The sequence below is a fragment of the Nylanderia fulva genome, unplaced genomic scaffold (assembly GCF_048542155.1).
Source record: "Nylanderia fulva isolate GAGA-0341 unplaced genomic scaffold, ASM4854215v1 Scaffold26, whole genome shotgun sequence".
Classification (NCBI taxonomy): Eukaryota; Metazoa; Arthropoda; class Insecta; order Hymenoptera; family Formicidae; genus Nylanderia; species Nylanderia fulva.
Genome location: NW_028190325.1, coordinates 2,859,035 through 2,882,022, shown reverse-complemented (window position 1 = coordinate 2,882,022; position 22,988 = coordinate 2,859,035). Strand labels below are relative to the sequence as shown.

The 22,988-nt window shown below is 31.1% G+C and overlaps 4 protein-coding genes across 12 annotated transcripts; 2 read left to right on the top strand and 2 right to left on the bottom strand.

Moving 5' to 3' along the window:
* Positions 1 to 1,204: 1,204 nt before the first annotated feature.
* LOC146722890 (prenylated Rab acceptor protein 1-like) lies at positions 1,205 to 3,337 on the bottom strand. Its single transcript, XM_085483675.1, has 5 exons — positions 3,241 to 3,337; positions 2,884 to 2,957; positions 2,308 to 2,541; positions 1,999 to 2,198; positions 1,205 to 1,922 (listed from the first exon to the last, which is right to left on the bottom strand). The coding sequence occupies exons 2-5, from the start codon at positions 2,949 to 2,951 to the stop codon at positions 1,816 to 1,818; spliced, it is 609 nt and encodes a 202-aa protein (XP_085339801.1). The 5' UTR covers positions 2,952 to 2,957; positions 3,241 to 3,337; the 3' UTR covers positions 1,205 to 1,815.
* Positions 3,060 to 12,183, top strand: LOC114942763 (wee1-like protein kinase). Of its 4 annotated transcripts, none has more exons than XM_029318209.2 (6): positions 3,060 to 3,674; positions 3,950 to 4,168; positions 4,825 to 5,498; positions 6,821 to 7,151; positions 7,753 to 8,653; positions 8,752 to 12,183. In XM_029318209.2, the coding sequence occupies exons 3-6, from the start codon at positions 5,264 to 5,266 to the stop codon at positions 9,034 to 9,036; spliced, it is 1,752 nt and encodes a 583-aa protein (XP_029174042.1). In that variant the 5' UTR covers positions 3,060 to 3,674; positions 3,950 to 4,168; positions 4,825 to 5,263; the 3' UTR covers positions 9,037 to 12,183. The 4 variants fall into 4 exon arrangements, with proteins under 4 accessions (XP_029174042.1, XP_029174040.1, XP_029174039.1 ...); XM_029318207.2 differs by having other exon boundaries at positions 3,061 to 3,635; positions 7,750 to 8,653; XM_029318206.2 differs by having other exon boundaries at positions 3,061 to 3,674; positions 7,750 to 8,653.
* A 976-nt stretch (positions 12,184 to 13,159) lies between these two features.
* Positions 13,160 to 16,521, top strand: LOC114942729 (sodium/bile acid cotransporter 7). 6 transcript variants are annotated; one of them, XM_029318160.2, is made up of 7 exons: positions 13,160 to 13,275; positions 14,069 to 14,138; positions 14,254 to 14,411; positions 14,487 to 14,713; positions 14,871 to 15,014; positions 15,255 to 15,501; positions 15,587 to 16,521. In XM_029318160.2, the coding sequence occupies exons 3-7, from the start codon at positions 14,276 to 14,278 to the stop codon at positions 15,829 to 15,831; spliced, it is 999 nt and encodes a 332-aa protein (XP_029173993.1). In that variant the 5' UTR covers positions 13,160 to 13,275; positions 14,069 to 14,138; positions 14,254 to 14,275; the 3' UTR covers positions 15,832 to 16,521. The 6 variants fall into 6 exon arrangements, with proteins under 6 accessions (XP_029173993.1, XP_029173990.1, XP_029173989.1 ...); XM_029318157.2 differs by lacking the exon at positions 14,069 to 14,138 and having other exon boundaries at positions 13,160 to 13,416; XM_029318156.2 differs by lacking the exon at positions 14,069 to 14,138 and having other exon boundaries at positions 13,160 to 13,447.
* swm (Zinc finger protein swm) lies at positions 16,505 to 22,847 on the bottom strand. Its single transcript, XM_029318166.2, is given in 11 exon segments — positions 16,505 to 17,249; positions 17,620 to 17,874; positions 18,013 to 18,794; positions 18,884 to 19,399; positions 19,799 to 20,044; positions 20,228 to 20,524; positions 20,527 to 20,594; positions 20,840 to 21,004; positions 21,181 to 21,478; positions 21,584 to 21,702; positions 22,632 to 22,847. Coding segments are annotated over 11 exon segments (2,898 nt in total). The 5' UTR covers positions 22,691 to 22,847; the 3' UTR covers positions 16,505 to 17,156.
* Positions 22,848 to 22,988: the final 141 nt, after the last annotated feature.

The following is a 22,988-nucleotide window of genomic DNA, read 5'->3' as shown; positions in this document are numbered from 1 at the left end:
ACGGACCAAGACCCTGGACCACGGAGTTTTGGCGGAATCGCAGGAAACAGATAAATTGAACGTACGTAAAAATAAATAAATTATTACAATATATGTAATATAAAAGTGTATTATTATAATTTATGTATATTAAAATTAATCAATAATTCAAATTATAAATTGTATAAATAAAAACTAAACTCGTAATTTACGTATGTTATAACATAGGTACACGTATATGTATATATTTTATAATTTCATTATTTGTTTATTGTATGTTTATATTTAACATTTTTAATTAAATTTATTACATTTATAATAAAAATTATACGATTCATTAATTATTTTAAAAAATTTTCAATAATTTAAGAAAAATTAAACAGAGGGGGAAATCAGGACCCCATTTCATGCGAGTGACTACTTCATTAATATTACATTCAATGCGCATGCGCGAAAAAACCTAGCCCGTCTAACAACACTGTATGCACTGCAAGTACTGGCACTATGACGTCATGCAAGTGTACTGTTGACAGCGTTCCTTTTTAATTTTGTGCACTTTGAAGCTACTGCAAAATAGTAAAACGGAACGCACTACAGTACGCTTTCAGCAGACTTTTAACTAACCTTTTTCGCTAATAATCATCGAGTGAAAAATTGGTGAAATGGATAATACCATTATAGCATTAATTACATATAATTTAATCGAGAATATATATGATTCGAGTGAGTCATCAAGTGAAAGCGATTTGGAAATGGAATTAATAAATGAAATGAGACGACAAATTAAAATACCTAGAATAAAATGTAAAAATTACGTTAAAAATATTGTATCATTATATTCAGATATGGAATTTAAAAGTTAGTTCCATCGTACACATGGAGGTAGCCATCTTGATTACTGCGAGTGCTTTACCTCGCCGGTTGCAGTAATCGCAACAGAAAATAACGTCAAAATTAATGACGTCATATACTCATGATAGTACTTTCGCAGTGCACTGCTATCTATATCGGAACGCTATTGGTAGTACTGTCAGTACTTGCAGTGCATAACGGAACGCACCCTATATATATGTCACTATACATTTCCTTTTAAAAACCTGCAGGATCAGGTGACTCAACAGTTAAATAATTACAAATCTATTTTTCGATCTTATTCTATTTCGACGAAAATATAAAGTGTTGTTTTTTAATAATTTACAAAATGTGTTATCTAAAAAAATCAATATTAGCAATTTTAATAAACAATTTTAATCGTGACTGATTAAATTATACATCCTGCATATATACATTAAGAATGTATATGTATATAACACTAACCGGAAGTTAATTTCCGCGAACATATTGTTATCGAAGATAACATTTTATTTGAATATCTTATACTCTATTTTATTCTAATTTTATTTTATAAAAGTTTATTAAAATTCATGTATACTTCTATTAATTTTTAATGTTTTTATCAATTTGGGTCAAGCACATATATATAATAACATATACCTCTTTACATAATAAAATTTTTATATAAAAATATATTAAATCTTAAATAAAAAAAAATATATATAAATTATATAAAAAATTAATAAGTTTTATACAAGAAATGTATACATTCTATTCACTAACTGTGCCTATTGGTTCATGTATTTTTTTAATATAAATGTAATATCATTTTTAATATAAATATAATATCAATATATATATATAATAAAATAATTAATGATATTTAGATATATATATATAGTTTACATAAATAAATATATTTTTTATAATTCTTCCATAATTAAAAAAAGAACAAACTAATCTTTAAATTTTCGTTTTTAATAAAATATTATTTGTAAATTATCATACTTCTTGCATAACTAATGTGTTGAGTTCTTCCTCTGCTGGATATAACACCGCATCAATATTATAAAAGGCAGCATGTAATGTTACTAAAAACCAAGAGACTCCTGAAAAAAAAGTTGCTTGTGTATATATAATGCATTTTACATGTAAAAATATATTGCTAAGATCCATTTTACTTACCAAGTACCCAAAACACAGCTGCATGTGCACCAACCAGATAAAATACAGGCAGTGAACAAATTGCAACTAAAGAATATACCTGTGCTAGTGTTAGTTTATGATTTAATATTGTTAACTCTTGTTTCGAATGTCGCTGAGAAAGTTTATAACATATTCCAAGAGAAGCAACAACTGTCAGCAATAACAGAGGTGAGGTGATTCTAAAATTGTACATTCAATTATATATTGAGGGATAACAATATTCATAAATAAAAAATTATATCTCTATACAGGTTATACTAAAGATTAATATATAAAAATATCACTTACAAACAATATATGACTAGTCCAATAAACACAAATAGATAATTGCTCTGGAAGTATTCAATATTCTTTACAACTCGTTTACTCAATCTCGTTAAATTGGGTGGTGGTCTGATATTATTTGTGTTAAGAAATAACGACCACGGTCGAATATTGGCTTTCCTGTGTTCAATCCAGTCGTGAGCTTGAGGATAACCTATTTGACCAAGTGGTAGTTGGGGTAATTGCAGAAATTCAAATCTGTAAAATACAAATAAAGAAATTAATTATTTAATTGTGCGTAACATAATAAATCCGATTTAAACAGCAACAGACTCTTACTACTTGATTTTATATACAGCTACATATGTATATAGTTTTTAACAGCTTATCTAACATTAAAATATATTTATGTAATATATTATTATAAAATATTATATTTATAAATATATATTTGTATAATATATTGTTGCCATGTTGCAATGAACAAGTAAATAAACAACGCTCTACATGATTTGACATACGATGTTGGTGCATACTGTGAGTTTACAAGTTAGTTAAATCATATTAAATCTCGAAAGAATTTGCATATTGAAACGTTACCCATTCGTAGTCTTATGCTTTTCTATCGAGACCTGCATATCTCCCACTGGAATCTCTACATGCGCCATGATTTCCTATGAAATACGTAAATGATTACTCGTTGCAAGATTATACTTCCGTTCTCTATAACACGCGATTTTTCCTCTTTATTTACACTCTTTGTTCTCTTATGTAGATATATATTTCGTTTTAAATACAGAAAATACAAGAATAAGATGTAACGTGTACAAACATATTTGACATTTAGCTAGATCGATACTGTCAGACCTTTATTTGTCATTATTGTCAGTTTTCGTCAAATTATATTCAGTCACTCGAAGAATTTCTTTATTTACGCAAGCTGGATCAAAAACTCACCGAAACTCGTAATAGAATTTCCTTTCATTTATCAGCAAAAATTACTGAAGACATAGGTCATCAACTCGGTGACATTCGATGCGGAAGTGATATGCAAAGCGATCCTCTATATCTACTGTCGATAATTTATTCCAAACGAGTCAAGTTATCAACAGTAGATAAAATAGATCGAGCCTCGCGTTTTTTAAATTTATCGACATTTTGACTCCTCGATGATCCCCAATCGATGATATTGAAGACGACCTTCTATATATATTGCTGACAACAGGCCTCCGAAATTCCAAGGACGTGATAGACGTGGAAGAGCTTGGAGAAGAAAAATACATCATTCGTCATCCACAAATCCTGCATCCGAGACGCGATTTCCTGGACATGCGAGCAGAGAAATAGATATGGTTTAGCTTTTTATCAATTATTGAAGGCTATGTATATAGGTACAAAGAGCTTTCTTTTTATTGTAAAAAATACCAATTTCAACAGACATTTCAGACATATTTATCTGAATTTATATTTAATATAATATAATTAATTGTACTCGATTTTTACATAAAAATTCTATTCATTAATTTGTAGGATTAATGACATTTTTATTCATATATTACATTATATATATGCGATATATATATATATATATATATATATATATATATATGTATATATATATATATAGTAAATAATATATTATTGGTTATCTTTCTTCTACTTCCAGGGGGAGGAATGAGATAGGAAGATACAAAGGAGAGAGAAAGAGAAGAGACACAAAGGAGAGACATCTTCGTCATTCGGCCCTGCCTTCGGCCTTTTTCGGCTATAACCAGATTGCAGCTGTTCGAAGAAAGTTCTTATATGCGCAGTGTAAAACAAGAGAAGGTGTTCTTTGTTCGGGAAAAAGGAAAAGGCTCCTACGCGTTAACCGTGTAATATCGGGGTATGTATGTATCAGGGAACATATATGCCGCAAAAATCCATCTCGTCGTTTTCTCTTTTTTATCTCCGGTGAGATTATCCGCCCATCGTAGCCTCGATCTTCGGGCAACGCAAAGAGATGAAATAGTCGGCGGCAGATGTTCGCTCTCGTCTTAAACAGCTGCCGCCGATATATATATATATATATATATTTTTTTTTCTGCACAATATCCTTTGATATATTTGGGCAATAATTTTTTATCGCTATTAACCTATATCGTTAATCGCGATAAATTGTACTTGTATTTTTTATACATTATAGTTTTTATAAATAATTCTATATAATAACTATTATATAGCTATATATTATTAAAAAGATATATAAAAAAACGCGTGTAAAGAAAACTTTATTACATATCAAAATAGATCTCTCGATACGAAAATCGTTTTACGAGTAAAGACAGTTTAAATACTAAGGTAGTGAAAGTATTTCGATGGATATATACACACATATACATATATATATTTTTTGGGGTGCACGTAGCGTGTGTAATCTAAAACGACGGAGAGTTCAAAATGCAGTCCCGAGTAACGAGATTTGAAATAGATTGACTAGGAGAAACAGGAGGAGGCGGGGGAGAAAAATCATTTTAATTAATCCTTTTTTTTCTGTTTTAGTATTCTCGCTTAGAATCCAGCCAAAAAAGGGTAAATCTTGAGAAATAAGTACACATATACACGAACGGCCGGTAACGTAGTAGGAGCAGATGACGGTGAGCATTGTGAGCGGAGCGCGGCCAATGGGCGCACGCGTCACAGGAGGGACGATGACGTATGGCGATCTAAGCCGCGCGCTGATTGGTCGGGAGACGCTCATCGCCGGGTGCCGTAACGAACGCGAGAGAAGCGTGGAGCGTGCGGAGTGAATTCACACAGTTTGAATGAGTGCGGTCGCGAGCGCGTGGTGCGAGACTGACAGCGTGTGGTGATCCATTTTTTTTTAATTTTTCTCCATTTTTTCGTCTACCTACTGGCGGGTGACTCTCGACGGAGCCTTACTTAGGTCGCGCGCGACCTCACCTCCTTTCGTCCGCGTGTGCGCGTGCTTCCGTCGACGATGATTCCCCGCGTCGCGATGAAGGCCACGCAGAAGCTGCACTACGACGCGTGCGACATGCAGAACGAGGAGCTGAGTTGGAGCTGCCGCGCCGACAATTCCGACTGCGACGTCGGCAACTCCTCCACGGATGACTTCGGTACTCCGCCCCCGCTGCAGCCGAGGAAGCTCTTCGAGACGATGGATTGCACCGACGAGAGCCAGACGAATAACAACAGGATTTCTCCTTCAAAAGGTTAGAATCGTTCTACCCCCTTGTACTACCCCCTTAGTGTTGCCTCCTGTTGCATGCTCCTGTTGCTCTGATGTTTGTTTGCGAGTTTAAATTTCTATGTGTATGTTGTAGATTTATGTAAAATTACAAGTTTTTGTATTTTTCCTTTTGCAACTCGCACAGTTTTTTAGTTTAATAAAGAAAAAAGACATTGGTCTAAACAATAAATGTGCTATTACACTTTTAATTTTGCGTAAAGATATCAATTTGATTAAAATAAATTGTAATGAAAATTATTCAGAATCTGTGCAGAATATAACATTTTGTGTTGACATCTATATGTACTGGTAAATTTGAATAAACATAAATCAATGTAGTGTTCCTGCGAATTAGGTTTATCTTCTTGTTGCATGTATCAATATACTTAAATGACACAATTCAAAGAAATGTTACAATATCCATTATGCTTGTTGGAATTTACTTAATATATGACCTTTTGGACATCAACATAAGATATTTATATTTTGCATAGATTCTGGAAAAACATTGCATATAAGAAAGTTATAACGTGTAATGCATGATGTGAGATAATTGATAGCAATACATTTAGACAATTTTTCTGCGTCATGCATAATTGTTTTTTAATCTTATTTTTGTGAAAGTATGATCATAAATTAAATGACATTATTATTTTCGTTTTTTTTAGATTAGAATTGTAACATCAGTAATTATAAAATCTGTGTACTGATGATTATACAATTACAAATATATTATATATATTTGTTATCAAAAATATTTATACACATAGAGTTTAACATTTATAAGTTGAGAAAATTTTTATTAATAATATTTAAATAATTATGCTTTTAAAAAAAGAAAGAAGAATAAAGAGATAACTATATATATTTTATTAAACAATATTTTTTATATTTTATGTTGAATATCTGTTTATTCTAATTTTTTAGCATATAATGTATATATACATTATATTTTGTTTATTGAATGTGTACATAACTTATCTTTTATGTTATCTAAATAAATTATTTATTACATTACACATTACAGAATGAATAATGTAAGTCATGTTATTAAAATATAATTATATACTCTATAAATTTTTATTAAGTAGCTATTCTGATTCATTAAATTTTATATGTATTATATAAAATGTTATATATTTTCAAACATTTTTTTTCTCACATATTATTCATCTCTTTATTGTTTTTTCCAATTGTCTGTGAAACAAATATTTATAAGAAAATTATTCTCAATTTTTACATAATTGTACATAAAGTATTTGTATGATAATTTTAAAGATTTATGCTAAAATGTTTAATTTATAGTTACTCCAGCCATCAAGATTCCTGTCGTCACTCATAAAAATGATGGTTTTGAGAAGACATGTAGTCCACCCTACAAATGTGTTAGGGCCTTACGCTTATTTGATTCGCCTACTACTCCTAAAACTATGATAGAGAAGAATATAGTGATGCAGACTCCGATTCCATCTAAATGTACCAGACTTTTTTCTTTGGACAAACCTAGGCCTTCTAAGATAAGTCCTGGTTATCAAACTAAGTCAGACAAACCTGTGGCAAATGTAAATCCATTTACACCTACTGGCATGTTAATAACAGCAAAGAAAAGAAGCAGATCGAAACGTAGTCTCAATGGGTAAGTGACTGTTTATTTAATTTTATTTTTAAATTCTTAATTATACAATATAACATGTCAAGAATATTAACAATGACTCGAATCATAGATTACGGACCGATTTTTCCAACTTCTCGGTGTAAGTTTTACCTGACAGGTAGCATATCTTCGTTTCTTTTCAGATAAGTTCTAAAAAAAGAGGCAAAGATATGCTATTTATTAGATAAAACCAAGAGTTGGAACAATCGGTCCTACAAATTTCTATCTTATTAAGTACAGACACATCTCAGAAAAATTCTTTTGGTTTTTTTATATAACTATTATTTATTTCTCTCTATATAATCTATTTCTTATATCAATCATAATGTCTAGCAACACAATTAAAAGAACGTTTACTATTCACAGACTACGGAATGAATATTCCCACCATATTATATATGACTATGCATCTATGAAGATATTTAAATTTGAGATTTGAGTGTTAACATTATTTAAAATATAAAAATTCTAAAATATAAAGATAATAAAGCTTTTGTTTTATAAAAAAGAATCTATTTCGTATTCTTAAGAAAGCATAATAGAACATATTTACATTATTTCTCTTTCTCTTTTCAAATAGTAGTAGTGGTAGCTCACCGGACATGCAAAAACCAAAGTTCGATCTCGCCGATTCCGAGGATTCGGACTACGAATACGAGCACGCGACAAAGCGTGTGGCGCTGCAGGACTCGAATATATCGCGATATTACAAAGAATTCCACGAACTCGGTCTGATCGGGAGCGGCTCGTTCGGCTCCGTGTACAAGTGTATCAATCGGTTGGATGGGTGTACATATGCCGTTAAGAGGAGCCGTAAACCGATCGCGGGCGTCGTCAGCGAGTCCAACGCATTAAACGAGGTCTATGCTCACGCGGTGCTCGGCAAGCATCAACACGTGGTGCGCTACTATTCCGCATGGGCAGAGGACAATCATATGATCATCCAGAACGAGTACTGCAACGGCGGCAGTCTCGCGGACGCGATCGCCAATCTTCAGAAAGAGAAGAAGCAATTTAGCAAGGCGGAGATGCGTCAGCTGCTGTTGCACGTAGCCGAAGGATTAAAGTACATACATAGTATGCAGCTGGTGCACATGGATATCAAACCCGCGAATATATTTATCTCCAAAGAGGGAAAATTGCCATCGAACAATTACGATTCCACTGACGACGGCTTCGACGAGGATGAAGCTGTCGATGAAATCACGTACAAGATTGGTGACCTCGGTCATGTCACTTCTATCAATAATCCGTCGACGATTACGCATGTGGAAGAGGGCGATTGCAGATATCTGCCGTTGGAAGTTCTACAGGACGACTACAGCCATCTACCAAAGGCCGATATCTTCGCTTTAGGATTGACTGTTTATGAAGCAGGCGGCGCCGGACCTATGCCGAAGAATGGGCTTGAATGGCAAAGATTGCGAGAAGGAAATATACCAGATCTACCGCATTATGGTCGCGATCTTAATAATTTATTGAAGGTACAATTTTATTTCTAAAGAATTTTATAGATTTAACAGAAAACATCATTGTATTTCTTGGACATCCGTTTTATTGATGATTATTTTGTGTTTTGTAGATGATGACTCACCCTGATCCGCAGATGAGACCATCGGCAATTAGTTTGACACAGCACAGAGTTTTACTTCCACTCGGGAATAAAACTAAAGCGCAATTGCGGAGAGAATTAAGTTTGGAGAAATTAAAAAATGAAATTTTAACAAAGCGATTAAAGGATGCGGCGATATTTCTCAAGAATATCGCGCCAAATGTCACTGATAGTTGTGACAGACAGTTACGACCAATCACTATGCGACCTCGCCTCATAGGTAAAAAGATCAATCGTAGTAACAGCACTATATAGTGCTGTTACACTATTATAATGCTGTAATAAACAGCATTTGTATATAATGGAAGAGTATCAATGTGTATGACACCTACGTTGCTTAATGGTAAACAAATTTTTGCATTTAAAAAGCGAAAGATTTCGGCTCTGGATCCTCGATTCGGTATTTCCTACTTACACATGATACTTTTCTTCTCGCTCATACGTCTACGATACTGTAGGTCACAATTATCAGTGACATTCGAAAATATCGCGCCGTTTAACCGTTTAGTTATAATCATGCTCATTACTGCGATAGTTCCGTTAAATCTTTCTTACGGATGTCGCAGCGGATATAAACTATTTCCTCGTCGGAATTGTAGTCGATTGAATCCTAATTTATCGAAAGTAACTTTTTCCTTGGATATAAAAATGCTTTATATTCTATATACATGGTGCACCAATTGTGTACTGTTAGCATGTACTTTCAACATTCGACATGTTTCAAAATTACATTTAATTTCGATTTGCATGTGCTCAGAGAAAAATGAAAAAAAGCGCCGGACATAATTTACTCGGAAAGATTAAAAAAACAATATCGATAGAAAGGAGGAAGAAGGGAGAAAGGAACATATTGCCTACCTATCGATATTATTAATTTCTTACCCTATATTGCCAAAAAAAATCTTTATTCTCTATCTTTTAAGACGTAATTTAAGTATATCTATAGCGCGAAATCTCAGGTTGACAAATATATTTTTCTATTCTACTACACAACATTTTATATAATATGCTGTTTATTACTTAGGAGCTCTAATCGTCTGGGTCTTTTATCATCAACATCATCATTTGTAAATGAGCTTGCATATGACTTTAAAATTATTATTCTAATTGTATGAAATTTATAACATATATCTATATTAATGATTCATAGTTTTCTATTACAAACAGAGACAACTAATTATAAAAAGTTTATGTGAAACATTTAGACAACAATTTGCTGCTGTACTGTTATATTCGTGCTATAATACAAAATTATTGTTTATTATTTTTATCAGTATTTCAAACTACATACAATAATTAACTTTTACTGATTGAGACTGCAAAATGATATTTTATCAAATAATTTTGCTTGTATCTAATATTTGAGTCCAAAAAGAGTATTATCTCTGATTCTGTTAATGATTGAATAGAATAATTGGTTTATCACAAGCATGACTTAATATTCTCTCTAGCATGACGTTCCATTAAACAACAAAAAATATAAAAATTAAATTTAAATTTTACTTTGATACCATTTTAATAGCCTTATTTTTTTATCTTCCACAACAGGCACTCAAAAATTCGTATATCTGGTCATACATATATATATATATATATGTATGTATGTATGTATGTATGTATGTGTGTGTGTGTATGTGTTTGTATGTATGTATGTGCGTGTGAATGTGTGTATGTACGCATCTGTACGTACATACATACACACACATAATAATCTATGTTTATTTCTTAGTTTATTCAAGATTATTAGCAGATAGGTGCTATAGTTATTACAAATAACTGAACAAAAAGACATAAAAAAATTTTTTTTAGTTTTAAACCGGTACCTATCGTAAAATTTTTATAAGTTTTTGAAATGTGTTGTGACAGGCACGCACAAATATTATTTACATGCGTTAAGTAACATTTCTAATTATGAATGAAAGTTAATCGTTTTCGACATTTACATTTTCTACGTCATATTTTGCGCCATTAATTATTTCATTAAAGTCTCTTTTCTCGCAATGGAAACAATCGCAAGTAATAGATATAACAAACGTTTGTTACTCGAGTAAGGATACATTGAACATTTTGCCGAATTTCACGATTTCCCAAAGAAAATGTTACCTTTACAGTTTATTACATATTGATTTAAACGTTACTGTAAACCTTACTTTATAATTTACTAAGTTGTGCTAAGATGAGCTAAAATATTTTGAATTTTTGGTACTAACAAAAGGAAATGCGACTTATTGACTATTTCTGTCTTTTTTGCAAGCATGAAATAAATCGTACAAGTATAAATAATTAATATACGCGAGACAATCTTCTTAAGAATGGAATCTTAAAAAGAAATCAGATATTCGTTAAATGTAATCATCATTGCTAAGCATTGTAAATCAATATATAAACTTTCACTTTTAATTGTAAAATTATACTATTCAAATCAATGTATTTTTCTTTCATATTTGTATAGATATTAATTGATAAGAAACCTTTATTACACTTCATGTTATAAAAAGATACAAATTAATAGTATGATGAATATAGAATCAGTTAATTTTTTATAAATGATAAATGAAAATTAATTGATGTATGAGAATACAAGTTATTGAAATTTGTATCATTTTATGTTCTGATATATTTTTACTGTAATATCCTAATAATTCTTGCTGTAGTATGAATTTGTTTATGCTTACAAAAGATTAAAAAAATAATAAGTCGCATATCATAAGTTTACCTTAAGATCTTATAATTTTTACTGATTCTACTGAGCATAACATGCGAGTCAATTTGAGTTACATTACTGATTAGATCTGACGTATTCTGCATTTTTTTTGTATGATATCTCCTATTAGTTTGTAATTTTTCTTTCTTTTTTCTGACGTGATGACAAGATTTACTAAATCTTGTGCTCATTTATCGCGGGCGTACGCGAATGTGATTGACACATGTGAAAAGAAACTTTGCGAGAATAATCGCAATTAAAAAACATTCATAGTCTAATTTTGTGTCTAATTTTATAAGTCGCTATTATAATTATTTAAAATAGTTATGTATAGCGTTATGTAAATTATGTATAGCATTATGTAAGTTATGTATAGCATTATGTCACTTATGTATAACGTTATGTAAGCATATGTGAGTATCTTTCTTAACGAAAGAGGAAACAAGTGCCGAAATATACATGTGCCAGGAATAGGGTGGACCTTGAACTAGAATATATACATGCTCGTTTAAGCATAAATTGTTTGATTGAAACATTTAATATCATTAATTGTATTATTTATATTATTTCTTCGGTTTTTTGCATCCATCAGGTCCACCCTGTGGCTTCTGAACCCACAGGATGGGCATACATATGATACTCTTATGATTCTTCTTATTATTGTTATTATTATGATAATAAACAGGCTGTTATATGTATATACTTTCCACTATTATAGTTTCTATCGTGTAATTACAAAGGATAATACTTTGCGCTTTGAGATAATCTAAAGTTTAATTTGGATAATTTCAGTGTTAGCAAAAGTGCTACCTCGTATACAAATTAATGAAGTCAATTTGTAGGAATTTGTATAAATGTCTACAAATTTTTAGTGTGGTTCACTTAATTTCAATAATATTACATTAGTATACACTGTGATTTTTGAAAGTAATTGTTAATGTTGTATGGTTTGCATTTTTTTCGCTTGTCGTTGAATTTTCTCATATTCTTTCTCTCATTCTTTAAGTATCTTATTTGAACTTGAGATATAAGTTATTTTAAAATTGATGGAAAGAAACATGTATTCTAAAATTGCGTAACATCTGAAAGAGAGATAATTTAGGCATATGTTGTATTATAAAACGAGGGAAAATTATTATTAAGAAATTTTTTTACAAAATATATTTTGTAACAACATGTACAATCGTGGAAAAGGATTCAGAATAAAGTCTTTTCCCAGTAACAAATATTTTATACATATATCACGTATAAGATATACAATTAGACATTGAGAGAATTCTTTTTCGTCCAGAAATTTAAAAATATATATCCAGAAAAATTTTATCCTTTTTTTGAATTGGATTTTATTTTAATGGCATCTAATACTTAATATACTTATATTTAATATTAAAAATTTATCATATTGCAATGTAAAATATAAAATGTATATGATCAAATTTTTACAAAATTATAAATTGACAAAAGAATTTGGCTTTTAATTAATTTTCTTTTGAAAAATAAATAAAATAAAAAAAGTTAAATTACATTTTTTATATACATTTAAATATCTCATATATATATATATATATATATATATATATAATAAAATTATAATATTTGAAATTAAATATTATAGACATTTCCTGATAGACATGAATTAATTGTGTTAAAACAGCGATATATTTTTTTAATTTTATGTTAACCTTTTGATTGGTAGAAACAGACGTCATATGTTTATCTTTACCTACGAATATGTAGCCACGGAAACATTTTATCTCGAAAATGACCAAAAGGAGTGTGGATTGTGGCTCGTAAAGCGATTAGCAATATTATTTTATTAGTGCAGTTTGTTAAGTGTGACAGAAAAATGAGAAAGCTCCTAAATTAAACGAGAAATGATAATATAATTCTTGCGAACAATACAATCGCCAACTATAATAACCTTCAAAGTCGTAAATAATTTCTGCATGCATTTAATTTATGGTATAATATGAATGAAAATTTCTTTTATATTGAGAAATTTATGAATTTTTTCTTAACTTTATGAAAATATCAATATTCTTGTTCTATTTTTTTTAATAGATATAGTGTAATACGTGGATATAGTACACACATGATGCATGTAACAAATTACATATAGTTATTAAATAAATAATAAATTTTGTATATAAAAAGAGCTCTCTTATTCGATCAGCACCACTTTCAATTCCTTAAATATAGTTGTAAAAAAATTTCTCATTTTATAAATATTTACAGAATATTTTTTTATGCTTGTTTGTATATTTGCATAATGTTTTCACATATAGCACAATGAAATGATAGAGATGAAATAGTTATAGTTGCACAAAAATTAATGCTTCTGCTTCTGGACTTCATAATTTTCACAAAAATTTACTTTCTTTCATAGTATATATATATATATATATATATATATATATATATATATATATATATATTCAACAGTTTTTCTTTCTAAAATAACATTTAAATAATTAGATATATATCTCATAAAATTGTTCAAAAATGTATACTGAATTTGTTTCTTGTCATTGTAATTTATTTTTACAAAATACATTTATACAAGTTGTTAATAAAATTTTTCAGTTAAGATTTTTCATGTAGCATTTTATACATTTTATTTCCAAAGATTTGGCTTTCACGCATGCTTCTTTAGGTAAGATTATTAAAAATAATTAACTTTTAAATAATATACATTTCATAAGCAAATAATTTTTGATGTTGCAAAATTCTATACAGTATAAAGACTACATGCATTTTTCTTCATTTAGGTATGTTTAGAAATAATCTAAAATGTATATAGAATCAACTCGTATTAATCTACGACCAAGAAGGAAAACTAATCTTCTCTATCGATATGGATATGTTCTCTTAATGCTCATTTGCATGATATTTGCATCTATTCAACCACAAATTGGTGGAACAAATGGTAATTAATTTTTCAATTCTCGATATTAAATTTAATACAATATTTAATATTATAGTATTGCATTTTTTATTGCAGGTATAATCAATGGTAATTTTATCATTCGCTATATTGCTGTGCCTTTGACATATTTTGAAGCTGGATTATTGTGCGATCCTAAGTCTCTTTATTCAACATTAAGGGATGGCTATCTTCTGACATTTGTCATGACTTTCATATATATTTTGATGCCCTTTTTAGCACGCATAGGGACCTATTTATTGACTTATGCAAAAGTTAATGTATGGTTACTCAAAGGAATGGAGGTGATTAAGAACATTTAACTTATTAATTATTATTAACACAATGTGTGGACCAAAGAGATATTGTATTAAATATAACTGTATGATATACAAATATTATAGTGAAAAAAAGATATATGGCAATTATTATTAATTATTGTATCTTTTTAATCTTTTTTAGGTGCTTTATTGCATGCCACCACCATTCACTACAGGACTTGCTTTATGCCGTTTGGCACAAGCTGATCTGCCTACAAGTGTAATTACTACATTGGTATCACATTTTGGAGGATTATTTTTATCTCCTATTTTACTATATCTTATGGTAAAGTTCATACTTTTATATAGGAATGATAGTTCTTTATTTTTATAAATTTTTTCTTTTAGAGAAAGAGAGAATAATATTATATACTATATTTTCCTTTATTATTATTTAAATTCACTCAATTTTATATATATATATATATTATTTTTTAACTTAGCATATATATATTTAAATTAAATTAAAAAGTTTATTTTAAAGTAGCTATTTAAAAATTTTACATTACTAATTTTTTTATAACAGTTAGGAACATCTACTCCACCACTGGTTGGGATCAACATCAGGGAGACCATATACAGCACACTGATTCCATTAGGCATGGGTATCATGCTACGGTCCTTTATATTGAAAGACAGATATTTGAATGTTAACACAGGATGGTTTTCCCAAGCATTATTGTTAACAATAGCGTACCACTGGTTCTGCGATGCTGTTTTGGCAGATGCTTCATCGTTACAAGCAATAGATATACTGTTCTGTGTACTTATCGGTAAGTATATTTATTTTACATTTAATTTTCATATTTAAGGATAGACTCCTCATGTTATATATTCAGTTACATATGTCTTTTCAAGCGTGCTTGGGTCAGCTCCTTCTCAGCAGTTTATGTTGGATCTTGTGCTCTCAATGGTTGCCACGGAATATTTTGTTAGCTGCATTATTCACCAGCACTCATAAATCTGTTGGTCTTGGCGGTTGGATTTTACGAGGGGCATACCATGGTTCAATTCATGGACCAGCTGTGAACTTACCACTAACGATACTACCTGTTGCACAATTATTATTAGGTAGTTTGTTAGCCAGTTGGCTAGCTCCATAATAAAAAAATCTAGAGTTTTTATTATACTGTTTTACGATGTCCATATCTCAGTTTGCAGAGATATGGGTTTATCTTCTAGTCTTCAAATATAATAATAATTCTATGTATATTTTATGCAATATTTTTAATGCACCAGGATGTTTTATATCCTAAAAATTATTACAAATAAATTTTAGAAATCATATATTTAAATAAAATAAAGTTATATATAAAAGTTTAATGTAAGTAAATAAAATCTGGAAAAAAGTTTTAAAGGATTTTTAATTATATATATTAGATAAATTCAATGCAAAAATTATTCTTACATTTCTTCAAGTAATTTTATTCATTTATTAATGAAATTGTCTGGAATGATCGTATTTTGGAATGAGCAATTTTTGTTGAATAGTTAATTATATATAATATTATTACAACATTGTTATTGTGTAATTTGATACTTACCTTGAAACTGGATGGAATGGTTCGTGTGTAAGAATTATATATTGTTTTATAGTCTGGATTGAAAGAATTTATGTAAATGATGCGCGAAGTATCACATTGTATGATTTTCAGCAATCTAATTCATTGACATATATCTTTTAAAAAGAAACAGTAAGAATACATTGTACTCCGCATTATTACAAGAACCGTTTTAAATAGATACAATAGAGATAAAAATCAACAGCCAATCGAATAAAGTGTTGAGACTTATTCATTGAGTAATACAATATAATATAATCGCGAGTATCTAATCGTATCGTACAAGTTACAAATATAGTTTCCTTATTCTTCGAGTGAAAAATTCTGAATATCTTCGAAATTACAAGCTCCTACTTATCCTAACGTTCATCTAATGAACCTTTAAAACAACAAGAGTTAGGAAACGCACGGTTGTAGTTTCTACATACAAAAGAAGAGGACTTGAAAGTTAGAATAAGGTGTTTCTTTTTTTCCCATATAAAACATAGCGATTTTATTCTACAAATAATGGGGATAAATTTCGATTATTATTCCTGTTTTGGAAAGTTTTTGCAATTTTTCTTTTTCTTTTCTCTATTCGTGACGCGCCATATTCAGTATGATACAATATCATACCATTGTCGGTGCGCATGTATAGTATATTCAATAATATTAACAAATAGTGTAACATTCATGATAACGCTGATGAGCACGATATAATTCGATTTCTTCGTGAAAATCATCATGGCAATGGATGCATCAAACGGCGGTGCAGCAATGTAGGCGTAAATGCCGGGACGCATACAGTCGATCCGGGTGATCACGCTGTCGTTACATTTGACACCAAGCTCCTGTCACAAGTGGCTCCTATCCTGACGTTGACGCTGCTATCGCCGCCAGCTGCGCGATTCTCCATCCTCATCTTCTTCCTCCTCGTTCTCGTTTTCGTTTTCCTCTAAAAGTAGCGCCTCTGCCGTACCCTGGAAATTTAAAACTTGTTAAAATCTGTAGATTAGATAACCACAAAATATTAGAAATGGTCGTATTGAGAAGTAATAAGAGCATTTATTATTATCACAATCATTTGTATCAAACATTTTCTATAAAGAAATAGCACGTCTTGTACATAATTTCGTTAAAAATCCATGAGAACAAATTCTGTCTATTAAATATTCTCATAAAATCTAAATAAAAACATAGTTTAAATGTCTTTGAAATCTATATATATAAGTATATTCAAATTAATTTTTTTCTGCTATATAACTACTTTTATTTATATATAGACTATATTATTTATGGATTATTTAAAAAATCGTGATAGAATAAATTTTATTTTTTTTTTAAACTTACTTCCATATCGATATCTTCATCTATAATAGACGCAGTCTGTTCAGAACGCGACGAAATTTGTATAGATGTACTCGAGTTACTAGCAGCTCCTCCACGATGCAAATGGTGACCAGACACCCAAGTTATTGACAATAACCTATCTTGAAATGTGCGTCCTTTTACCAAGGCGACTTCAGCTTCCTTTCTCGATTTGAAATTTATCACGATTGAAGGAGTTGCATCGTCTACTATTTGATTCACTATTTCACCAAATTGCTAAAGTGGAAGAAGAGACATTTGAAAGTTAATTGTATGTATCACGCACTTGAAATATGTATATAATATTATTAATAATATATTATATATATATATATATATATATATATATATATTATTATAATGTATAAATCTTACTTGAAAATGTGCCAAGACCTCCGCTTTTTCCTCGGTTTCGTAACCGGAGACTAGAAGACTTGTTGGCCGATGATCTACCGAAACGTGAGCAAAACTTCCTCTACCACGGCCTCTGTAAGATAACGCGTGAGTACCGCGTGTAACTCGATTAGAGGCTCTCACGCTTCTACCAACAGTGGGATTCGCGTTCAAACCTAATGCGGCCGCTTGAGCTCGAAGTTCGTTCAGTCTCTTTTGCAGTTCGCCGGCATCTTGACCCTCTTGTTGCGCGGTCATTAAATCCAACTCGGCATCCAGTATCTCCTTTTGAGTTTGCTCTCTAGATTTCGATTTATTACCACCGATTTGACCGTTCGCGGCTAGATCCTTACGTAGATTATCAACTGATTGCTGCATAGCCTTTATCGTTGGCATTATGGAATCTTTTTGTTCTGGATTCTTCTCGGCCTTGTCAATCAAAGCGCGCAATTCAATTAGATGCTTGTCTAATAACTCTTGTTTTCTTTTACGTAAATCGGCGGTCAGTTTGATTGCCTCCTTCCGCTTTTCTTCTTGCTTCTTCTTTAATGTTTCCTTAGCTGCTAATATCTCTTGCGTTTTCTTTATCGCAAGAACCTTGTCTTCTCGAGTAGGAACGACGGGAGCTTTAGGCGAGGATGGAACTAAGCTCTGCGTGACTTGTTCCTCGGTCGCACGACGCGTGGGAACGTATTCGTTATCTTCAGCCTTTGCCGGTAGTGTTACAGCGGCGCCCAGCCTCTCTTTCACAGAAGGGCGACATCCTGGAGACAAGAAATTTTATTATTACATATCATATCATATCTAGAATATCTATTGTACAATAATAAAAGTATACAAAATCGTCTCTTACCCGGTGGCACGTTTTCGATAGCTCCAGCAGCCGCATTATTATTAATGTTATTGTGCCAAAATACTTTAATAAATCTATTATTCAACACAGCCTCTGTGCTTCTATAAGCGGCCTTTGCTTCGGTTGGCAACTGGAAGGTAACCAATGCTGCCTCAGGATCACCACTAAAATTTACTTGAATATTTACAATTTTACCAAATTTGGAAAAGTGGTTATTCAATTGAGTTATATTGTTTAAGGTTCGTGGAACTTTTTTCAATTCAAGAGAGCAATTAGCCGGGTTATGCGTTGCTCTCTGTTTCGGTCCCAGACGACCAAAGTCAAACGATTGTTTGCGTTTTGGCGGATTGCTTTGGGTATGCGTTATTTCTGACGAGTTTGTATGGGGAATAACTGGTACATTAATCAGTTCTCTTTGTCCTCTGCCATAGATCCCAGGTGCAGGTTGTGTGTGTCTACCCCATGCCATGCGTGGCTCCATGCTGGGTGCATCTGGATTATATTCTGCAAAAGCATCTGACATATTTTAACTAGTTATATTTCAGATAATATAAAATATTGCACTTATAAACTAGAATGCCATAATACAAAATTGTAATTTTATATTCTCCATCTCTTTCTTGTCTAATTTATCAAATATTTTACTTTATCGATATTAATTCTAATTAGAATCATAAAATTTTACACACATAAACATCTTTCACCAAAATTTCAAATTAATTGCAATTGAAAATTGCCAATCTAAACGTTTTTACAATTTCTCATTTTAATAAAGATTATGTTTTTCTTTTTTTATTTTAACTAGTGATACAATCAATATAACTGTTTTCGAATTATTGTTTTACAACATTACACATTAATGTTATAAGATAAATAATTGAAACTAATATGCATTTTATATATAGAAATACATACCCATATTAGAATGATGGTTTCTTAAGTGAGGTGGTGGTAAAGTGGTAAGAGGAAGATGCTGCGGTGGCGGATTACCGTTAGGACCCTGTGGTGGTTCTGGTACTGTATTCACTGGGACTGTTCCTGGAGCTTGAGGGCCATGTGGTGTAAAAGTCAAAACTCGACTTAACGACACATCTTCTAAAACTACTGGATCCGTACCATGATCATAAGGACAAAGATCTCCTCTCATGCAATATCCTTTCTCTATTAAAATATGAAAAATGTATCGATTAAAGATAAGATCTGATTAACTCGATTATTTAAACAAAATTAAATAATTGCTATTTAATATCACTTTTGGCGATATCGAAAATCGCTATTCTCGTTAACGATTTAAAAGACAACATAAGATAGCTTTCTATTTTTTAATGTGTTCGACGTACATACCGTCGAAATCTCTGCAACGTTTTTTTGTTTGTTGTTGAAAAGAACCTGTTTGGTTATTTGGAATATTACTCGCAACAGAGACAACACTTTGTATCGATTGACTAGTTGTAGATAGCCTCATGTCTACATCTCCGTGATTACTATCTTGAGTTGGAGTACCACCACCAGGACTTGCCTCGATTCGATCCATTCTATCTATCTCTATTCTCTCGAAACGATCGATCTTTTTCCGTTCCATTGATCTAGAACGCGATCGCGATCGAAGCGGAGTTGGAGATCTATTCCTGAATCTTGCTGATGGTCGCGATTGTCTGGACCGTCGCGTATCCTAGGTCGTATCGGTGATGTACTGCGACTTCTAGTACGTCTAAAAAATAAAAAAATAATAAAATGTCTGAGAATTGTTTCAAAACTTTCTTTTTAAGAAAATAGAATTTAATAAAATGTTAATTAAAAAATAATTGTTTAGTCAAATAATGATTTGATCTATTTAAATATACTATTTAAGACCATTATATATAAAATATTTATATGAAATACTTTTATAAAATATTTACTTATATTTTTAAGAGTGTAATTTCTTCAAATATTACGAATATACATAAAATATACCTGCGATCATGTCTCCTAGTATTAATAGGTGGAGATTCATTTCTCCATGGTCGACTTCTATCTCTTTCTCTGTCGCGGCGAATGTGTTCTCTACTCCTGGATCTGCGTCTATCCCGTTCCCAGGATCGAGAACGTGATCGTGTTCTTGATCTCATTCTGCCACTTCTATATTGCACACAATATAATATAATTAAAATTTCAATCTATTAAATTTTATTATATTAAAGTCTAACATATCAAACAGAAAAAATTCTTTGTTTTCTGTTTTTGTTAGCTTTTCTTGTCATAATCTATAATACATTGTTTTTTCATTTTTTTAAAAATGTAAAATAATTAAATACCTGCTTCGAGAACGTTTTCTTTTTTCTTTATCCTTATCTGAATCAGATTTTTTAGTCTCACGTTTACTAACTACAGCAGACGCGGATCCATTGATTTGAAGTGGAGCAGGTGGATTTGTAATCATAGGTACTAATGGAATTGTTGTATCTAGTATTTTTTCTGTTGATGATACAACTGGTGCTGGTGGATTTATCCCAGGTGGTGTCCCACCACCATCAGGATCACTCTTGGATGGTGGGAGAATATATTCCTGAGTTTCCAATGTTTTAAACAGCAATTCCACAAAGTTTTTGGTTTCTAAAAATAGCAATTTTAATACATTTTTAATCATATCATAAAAAACAATAAATAATTAAATTTTTAACTTTTATTACTGTGGTGAAATGTTATATATAAACATACCTTGCTGTAGAAATACATCCAATTGTTCAACCATGCCACCACGTAATTCTGCCAAAGTCTTATCTTTTTTGACCAATGCATAAACATATTTAGCCAGAGCAGCAGGATCTGCATCGCATCTAGTAAAAGAAAATAAATTACTTACTGTACAAAATAAGTTAACATATATTTGATAAACTTTCAAATATTATCTTTTTTATTTAAATGTAATTTAATTCATCAAATTATTAAATATTAAAATCGAAAACATATTTCAAACATTATAAGCTAGCATTGCATTGCATGTTAAGAAATATTTGATTAAATGTGCTTTACATTTATAGAAACAAAATATATGAATTATAGTAATTTTATATTTTTTAAAGTACACATGCACTGCTTAGAACAATAATTAGAGAATTATTTCTTTCCACAACTTTGTAGAATAAATCAAATGTCAGAGATTAGTGTAAAATTAAAGTATAATGTTTATATATAAAGTTCGCTCATCATCAAGATTGAAATAAAGTTTCATTAAACATTATCTATTAAAGAAATATTAACATTTGATAAAAAAATCTTTTAATCCTCTTAATCAATGTAAAATGTATTAAGCTACAGTCATCAAAAGTTAGAAATATCAATATTTTCATTGCACAGTACAACACACATTTGTCGTACATCAAGTACTATGTATTGAAGAAAAGATCAACAAAGATTATTCATATTCTAATCTCAAGATTTACATGCTCGTGTGTAATCAATGTAAGATCGGTAAAATAAAAGCTACACGTTACAAGAAAATTAAGTTAATCGTTAAATTTGTGCAAAGAGGCTGCAGGGTCCAAAGAGATGAACACGACTGGTCGAGGAAGGGGTTCATTCTGTTGGTCGTGTCTCTGGCAGGGGGTAACAAGTCTCTGGCGGAGTCCTCGATGTAAATATCATGCCACACGCGGAGGTGCATAGCGCATCACATGTACGGCCATTTACAACATCAAACGAGTACAGATACACATATACGCGTAAAGATACACTCTCGGGGGGCAGCCGAAGCTGGCCTACTTACAGCGGCTCCAGCACAGCGGTGAGCCACGCCTTGAATTGATCCGGGTTATCGATTATCATTTTCTGCCTCTCGCTGCGTTAAGGGCGCATAGATAACTTGGTGAGCGTACGTCAATTTTATGAACTTCGAGGAGCGACAATAAGTACCCTCTCCTAAGTAAAGACGGTCGCCATTCTAGAAATCAGTCGCTGTTAAACATGTAACAGTCACGCGCATCTAGAAGTCGCTCGACGTTCTGGAAAACGTCAGTGGGAAATGGTGGGAAACAGCTGCTGCCCCGTCGTGGATTTAGAATTAAAGTTAGATGTCGCTAATGACCACTAATAGATAAAGTCCCTAGAAATAATATTTCTATTA

Bases quoted from the DNA above. Each gene is read 5' to 3' on its own strand.
- LOC146722890 (XM_085483675.1), bottom strand. From the start codon at position 2,951: ATGGCGCATGTAGAGATTCCAGTGGGAGATATGCAGGTCTCGATAGAA. The intron at 2,542-2,883 runs GTAACGTTTCAA...TGTATTTTACAG, and splicing joins AAGCATAAGACTACGAATGG to ATTTGAATTTCTGCAATTAC. The intron at 2,199-2,307 runs GTAAGTGATATT...GTACAATTTTAG, and splicing joins GGACTAGTCATATATTGTTT to AATCACCTCACCTCTGTTAT.
- LOC114942729 (XM_029318160.2), top strand. From the start codon at position 14,276: ATGTATATAGAATCAACTCGTATTAATCTACGACCAAGAAGGAAAACT. The intron at 14,714-14,870 runs GTGATTAAGAAC...AATCTTTTTTAG, and splicing joins GGTTACTCAAAGGAATGGAG to GTGCTTTATTGCATGCCACC. The intron at 15,015-15,254 runs GTAAAGTTCATA...TTTTTATAACAG, and splicing joins CTATTTTACTATATCTTATG to TTAGGAACATCTACTCCACC.
- LOC114942763 (XM_029318207.2), top strand. From the start codon at position 5,264: ATGATTCCCCGCGTCGCGATGAAGGCCACGCAGAAGCTGCACTACGAC. The intron at 5,499-6,820 runs GTTAGAATCGTT...TTTAATTTATAG, and splicing joins CAGGATTTCTCCTTCAAAAG to TTACTCCAGCCATCAAGATT. The intron at 8,654-8,751 runs GTACAATTTTAT...TGTGTTTTGTAG, and splicing joins ATCTTAATAATTTATTGAAG to ATGATGACTCACCCTGATCC.